The sequence below is a fragment of the Priapulus caudatus genome, unplaced genomic scaffold (genome assembly GCF_000485595.1).
Source record: "Priapulus caudatus unplaced genomic scaffold, Priapulus_caudatus-5.0.1 Scaffold759, whole genome shotgun sequence".
NCBI classification, from domain to species: Eukaryota; Metazoa; Priapulida; class Priapulimorpha; order Priapulimorphida; family Priapulidae; genus Priapulus; species Priapulus caudatus.
The window spans coordinates 95,746-102,946 of record NW_014577820.1 but is presented as its reverse complement, the minus strand read 5'-3'; the positions used below and the strand labels follow the sequence as shown (position 1 = coordinate 102,946).

Here is a 7,201-nt window from a genome sequence, read left to right as displayed (position 1 = left end):
AAAATATATATATATATATAGGACATGTTATATCGGTCCTGTGTGCCAAATTCCATGACAATCGGGTAAAAAGTGCAGAAGTTACAGGTTCTAGAATATTTCGACAAAAATGTTGTTACCATGGCAACGATGACTCCGCCCACACCAAAAACGATAGGCGTCTTCGCTTTACGATAACGCACCTTCATTCGAAATTTGAAGATGATCCGAGAAGAACTGCAGCCGGTAGAGCGTTCACAAGGAAATCTCTACGGCGGCGGCGGCGGCGCGACGATGCCAAACCCATAGTATCCCCACGAACTTCGTTCGGGGGATATAAATATGCAGGCAGCTGTCAATCCGCCTGGTCATCTTTGGTGCGCGCAATGTATACCTACATCGCATCGTACAGTTTTATATACACGTGCGCTGTTCATTATATTTGCGTATTTCTGCAATCAGTCTCCCTCGCGCCCATTATATTCCAGGTACATGTTACTTATCTCAAGAGCAGTTATTCACAACGGCCTCCGGCAACTAGAGATGCTATACAAAGAGAAGATCTGGCGTGAACGACAACTTACTTTAAATTACTATTAGGCCTCAAGAACGAAGTAAAGTAAGAAGTAAATTACGCCTTACGTTTTACTTAAAGCAAGTCTGCCCAAAACCCTCACCGTACCAATCGTATCCCGAACATCATGATCAACGCATAAAACCGTGACGCAAACCAAACGGATAAGTTAAGAACCAATTATTACTAGCACTATAACTAAGTAAATTACAATGTAATATCAATAATACGAACCAGGCACGGAAACTAACACGGGTAAAGACGTACACGCGTTAGTTAAACTATTATTGATATTACATTGTAATTTACAATAATCCGTGAGTACTAGCTGTATATAGAAGGAGTGGCATGATGGGGAGGTAGGACAGGCCTAGCCACCCCCCTACCTGTCGTGAAGAACATCAATAACACATCGGAGAAGAATGATTTCAAGATTGTTCGTGGGAACGCATCTTCAATTATATAATGGCAGACAGTGGGTAAAACCGCTAAAACGTGATTTACGTTACGCATTCTTGCGCTACGAACGTTTTTTTAGGGAACGCATGCATTACTTACGTAAGGCGGAGTATGACTGTATGTGTATTCGTATACGTATGTAAATGTTTACAGTAAGTACAGGAGTTGAAAATGCGCGAGAGAAACAAGGAAATATGGAAAAAGAAGGAGAGCGCAGGCATGAGAGAGCGAGCGGGAGATAAAAGCGGGAAAGGAGACAGGCACCGCGAGAAAGGCAAAGCGAGAGGGGAAGAAAAGGAGCAATGAAGGAAGAGGGAGAGAGAGAGCGAGAAAGCGAAAGACGAGAGAGAGAGAGAGAGAGAGAGAGAGAGAGAGAGAGAGAGAGAGAGAGAGAGAGAGAGAGAGAGAGAGAGAGAGACGAGAGAAACTTTCTTATAAAAAGAGTTCCAAAGAGTTTTTGCCTATATCCTTGATTTACATGTAGAGTGAGTGATGTGGCTAAACATAAACTGTTTACCTCCGACTCATTAGCCTGCTGGTTCGTCGTAACATTTCCTTGGTCTAGTTGGAACAGACGCGGATTTATCATGATCACCTTGTGAGCCAGCTCGAAAAGATATATAATGATCGAGCGATTGAATGACGGATAGAGAGAGATAGAGTTAGATAGATAGATAGATTGATAGATAGATATAGATAGATAGATGATAGATAGATAGATAGATAGATAGATAGTAGATAGATAGATAGAATAGATAGATAGATAGATAGATAGATAGATAGATAGATAGATAGATAGATAGGATGTATGATAGATAGATAGATAGATAGATAGATAAATAAATAGATACGTAAATAGATAAATAGATAGATAGATAGATAGATAGAGAGAGAAATAGCGCGTGAGATAGAGCGCGAGAGAGATGAGATCGAGAAATAGAGGCAGATAAAGAGTGAGAGCATCATGAGGGGGTGTGAGAGAGTGGTGAGAGCGAGCGAGCGAGTGAGAGAGAGTGCCAGAGAGAGGAGTTTGAGGGTGAAAGAGAGAGAGAGAGAGAGAGAGAGAGAAAGGAGTGCGAAGATGAGGAAGGGAGAGGACGAGCGAGAGAGACAGGGATGGAGGAGAGAGAGAGAGAGAGAAGAGAGATAGAGAGAGAGAGAGAGAGAGAGGAGAGAGAGAGAGAGCAGAGCGAGAGGCGTGCGTGTGAGAGAGGGGGGGGGTATTATGAGAACTCTGCAGAGAGAGGGGGGAGAGAGAGCTCGCGCAGATGGGATTATATGCTCAGAGACCCATCTGAATGAGTGAGTGGTAGCGGGATACTGTGGTTATTCACACGCATTGCCTAAATATTCGTCTAGGGGACTGGCAAGGAAGCAGACGAACAGCCCGCAGTGGTAGAGATACCCGACGATCTGCACAGACCAGCTGCGCTCACATCTGTACACAAAGCCCGTCCGAAAGGACCGAAAGGGCGCCGCCTACCGGAGAGATACTCCCGCATTGGAGGCAGTCGCGATGAGGTGAGGGCACGAACTCTCTGCAAAGTTTTCGCGGGTAACTGAGCGCTTTATTTCCCGGGCAACGCCGGGTGTCCTGCTAGTACCCGATAACCAGCGTATTGCAACCCCAGAACGACAACACGTATAAAACGTGAAAGACACGAGCGTTCCCTCGTTTATAGGTGAGCGACCAATTAATAAGAATATGTAGAAACAACTGAGCCTGTAATAGTGCAGAGCACGTGAGGACGCCTCCCGCTTCTCTTTCTTCTCGTGCGCTGATGGTAACCGTCTATATGTTATACAGTTGAACGACTCGTCGCTCCTCGGCAGCCAGGATAGCATCGATGAGCTAAGCGGCGAAGGAGACGACGACGACGACACTTCTCCCGCCACACATTCTGCATCTCTCACCAATCTCATTGGTACGTCTGCTACGTCCTCATTGACAGAGCTTGGCCGAGCGCTTACCGAGTGTTTATACAACACGATAGTCGCTGCTTCCTTCGACACCTTGTTGTTATTGCGAGTGTCTGTTTAACATGGGAATGACTCGTGAATTATAATGTTTATATATATGTTTATATAATTAAAACACTCGCACGGCATAGTGTAAGTGTCCTTGCGTCGATTGTGTCATTTAAGTATGTAAGCACCGTGGTAGTGTTTTTTTTTGTGGTAGACGCTTTACCAAGCGCTAGAACTGGTGTATCCATGGTGTATCACAGAAAGTATTCAGTCTCACGTGGGATGGGTAGTTATTAGAACTGATGGATGCACAAAAGGATGTGCAACATCCGCTACCCGCTCCGATGTGACTGTACAATGTCGGCCATTTCATTCATAGCATATGGTTCGTACGTACACCCACGAAACGCACTTAACACGCACTTCGACGACGCCGTGTAAAATTCCGAGTTATAATTGTTATTTATTACGGATGCCGGTTTATTGCACATATATAGATACTAGTACCGCGGCCGGTGAAGCCGGTATACGTCATTCCAATCTCGAACAAGATGGCGCCAACACAGACACAGACACGGTTGACCTTGATGAGATGAAGGACGCCGTACCTGGGTAAGCGGACAGTCGTCAACCGACCGCACGTGATAATCTCTCCTTTCTGGCCTCGCGTGCAGTATCAAGGCTTCGAACGCCGAGTTACTTTGATTACTACGAATTACTTACTACTTACGTCGTGAGTTTGTTGCCATTGCCACATTGATGCAATGATGAAGGGACGGCATGTCAAACATTTTGTGTTTTAAATGTTAGAAATGGCCTCAATATATTACATCGACGAGATAGAGACATTGTCTTATCACCTTATCAGGAGTGAATCAAAGTTTTTATTATTGTTTCCTAATTGTTATAATAACTGCATTTATTTCCTTCTGAAGTCATTATATCAGGAGTGAATAATAGAGATCTCTATTGTTCACTCCTGGTTATATGTGTATGATGACTGAGTGGCCAAATATATAGTAATGGTAACTGAGCGGCCATGTATGAACATGATTTTGCCAGTCGCAATTGTATATCTATCTGCGTTGTTACTATACATATACTACCAGTGTTCTATATATATATATAATATATATATATATATATATACCTATGAGTGTGTGTGTGTGCGTGCGTGCGTGCGTGCGTGCGTGCGTGCGTGTGGGTGTACTTGTATACTACCGGTGCGCTACACACCGTGCACGCTAACTCTACTGTAGTTGTTGCATTCTGTAGGAAAAAGGTCGCCCTGAAGCCGCCGCAGAAAAAAATTAAAAAAATCAGCTTCGACATCGTACCGAGCGAGATCCCAGCACAGGAATACCAGACGTCGAGCAGCGACGAGACGCTGGATGACGCAGCGCCACCTACTGGCAACACACGCACCATAGAAGCAGAGATTCACAAGGACGGAGCGACGTCTGCTGCCGACGGCGTCGTCTTCATTACCGACGATGCCGACGACGACGACAGCGTCGGAAAACAGGCGACGAAACCCAACATAACAGAAAGTGCAGATCTAGACAGATCGACCGATACTAACAAAACAGAAAGTGCAGATCTAGACAGATCGACCGATCCTAACAAAACGGAAAGTGCAGATCTAGACAGATCGACGAATGAGACTTCCGATCAAGACGTCGCGCCGCAAACAAGGAGTTCTCTTCTCGTCGCCATTCAGATTGAAATAGCCGACGACGCGTGGCAGACGGAAGGCGCAGCAGACGACAGCGACGCGAACGCGAACATGGCCGACGTTGCAAAAATGGCAGAGGCGAAAGAAATGAAGGAGGCGACGGAAGTGACGCGACAGGACGAAGTGACACCGAACGCGAACGAAGATGACGTAGATGCGACCATCACGCGCAGCGACCCACACACAGTCGACAGTTCTGACGGCTCCTTCGACAATGTCCCGCTAGATGTCGCACCGACCGCGGAGCAGCCGAGCGACGGTGGCGCTGTGGTGAGTGTCGAGAAGCCAGAGTGCGTCGGCACTCCGACAGCGGGCAACGACGTGCTTCTGGGGGCGCTGAATGACAAGCTGCAGGAACTGAACGAGGGAATCGAGGTGGTGAGAACTGGCATGACGCGACTGAACCGTGGCATGGACGACCTTGCGATAGATAAGCAGAAGTGTGTCGATCGCATCAGCGAGCTGGACGAGTGGAAAAACGTGAGCGCGCGCGCGTTTGCTTTCGTGCGACTGTATATCATTTCATTTGTTGTCATTTCATTTCTCGATCAATTTTTCCATGTTGCTCTTGCTTTCACATCCACATTTCACTCTATTGTTTCTCTCACTCATGCATGCACACGCGCACGCGCACGCACGCACACACGCGCGCGCACACGCTTTCTCTCTCTTTCTATCTCTATCTCTCTTGCTCCCACTCTCTGTTTCCCACCATCCACTCTCCTGCATATCTATCTAGCTAGCTAGCAATCGCCTTCATTTATTTATTTACATCAAGCTATGCACACGTCCGTTACGCGACATTCTCTCTGCATCAACACAAGGATCTAATCTGGCTCTCCTTGCAGGTCGTGCAAGGCTTGTGTGGGAAAGCTGATGAACTGGTCGTCGAGGCTGAGAAGTTTCGAGATGACTGCAATCACTTGCTGACCAACAGCTGATTGCACCAGTGCGGACTTCCTGCTGTGCCTCCGTCGCACGCGTACCGCCGACCAACACGACGTCAGCTTGACCAACACCTTGTGACCAACACGACGTCAGTCTATCGCAGACTGATCCCACGTCGGCAACATGGCGGCCAGGCTGAGAGGGTCTATATGTCCCCCGGCCTGGGTACTGCCGGAACGTACCCTGGGTACGGTCCGGCATACCGGAACGTATGAGGGGGAGAAGCTAGTGGAGAAGGAGGGGAGAAGCTGGTGAGAAGGAGAGGGGAAGAAGGGAAAACGGATGGTGGAGAAGAGGAGGGGAGAAGCTGGTGGAGAGGAAGGGAGAAGCTGTGGAGAAAAATGAAGAAGGAAAAGGGAGAATTAAGGCTGGTGGAGAAGGAAGCGAGGTGTGGAGAAGGTGGTGGTGAAGGTGGTGGAGAAAGGTAGAAGTGGTGGCCATGGCGAGAAGGCACCTCCCTGCCAACTTTCATCCACCACCATTCTCTCCCTTCTCCCGCTCCTCCTTCCTCCACTCAGCTTCTCCCTCCTTCTCCAACACACATTACCTCCTGATTGGTTATATAACACAAAACCACGTAAATAAAATATGCAAATTATCTCGCTTGTACCAGGCCTGAATATAGACAAATCGCCCACACGCCAATCGCCTTCGCGCCAAATAACATGAAACAATCAATCGCGCCGTCACATCATCGACACCGCTGCTTTATGGTGTGTATCTGTTTCATAATTCCTCGATTCAAATTTTCATTCGATGGCGTGAATTGAATGATCGATGCCATCATATCGATGCCGTTGAATGCGAAAATATTCGATTGCATCATTCGATCACGGATGCGAATCATTCGACTTCAGCGCATCGAATCATTACGATCTCACGCATCGAATCATTCGATTCACGCATCGAATCATTCGATTCACGCATCCGAAAGATGATTTCGAATTAACGCATCCGAATGATTCGACTGCATCAATTCAGATGCATGAATCGAATCATTCAGACATGCATCTCAAATCGAAGATGGATTTGATCGCGTGAATCGAAGACATGATTCGATGGCTCTGAATCGATGATTCGATGCGTGAATCGAATGATTCGATTGGGATCGAATGAATCGACATGGCCTCCGAATATGTCGATTCGCGCATCGAATCATTCGATTCACGCCATCGAATGATGCGATCGAATCCATTCGATTCGTGAATCGAATGATTCGATGCGTGAATCGAATGATTTCGATGCGTGCGAATGCGAATGATTCGATGCGCTGAATCGAATCATTCATATGCGTGAATCGAATGATGCATCGAATCAATTCGATTCACGCATCGAATGATTCGGATCCTGAAATTTATACCTTGCCACGTTTTCCGAATCTAGCGCATCTATCAACAACTTTACAATACACAAACCTATATCAAAAAAATAATAATTTACAATCTATTCTTAGTATTTTGAGTAGGGAATGGATTGTAGAGGATGGCGCCGAGAAGACGGAGGAGGTAGAGGAGAGTGGGAGAATGTGGAGGAATAGA

At 46.6% G+C, this 7,201-nt stretch overlaps 1 protein-coding gene across 1 annotated transcript in view; it reads left to right on the top strand.

Annotated features, from left to right (window-relative positions):
* The window catches only part of LOC106813354 (clumping factor A-like), a 13,310-nt gene extending 7,441 nt beyond the window's left edge, over nt 1-5,869 (top strand). The window contains exons 4-8 of the mRNA XM_014817487.1: nt 2,372-2,533; nt 2,820-2,937; nt 3,478-3,592; nt 4,256-5,195; nt 5,564-5,869. Of these exons, the coding sequence (XP_014672973.1) occupies nt 2,372-2,533; nt 2,820-2,937; nt 3,478-3,592; nt 4,256-5,195; nt 5,564-5,656 (1,428 nt within the window). The 3' untranslated portion in view covers nt 5,657-5,869. The remainder of the gene's footprint in view (nt 1-2,371; nt 2,534-2,819; nt 2,938-3,477; nt 3,593-4,255; nt 5,196-5,563) is intronic.
* Nucleotides 5,870-7,201: the final 1,332 nt, after the last annotated feature.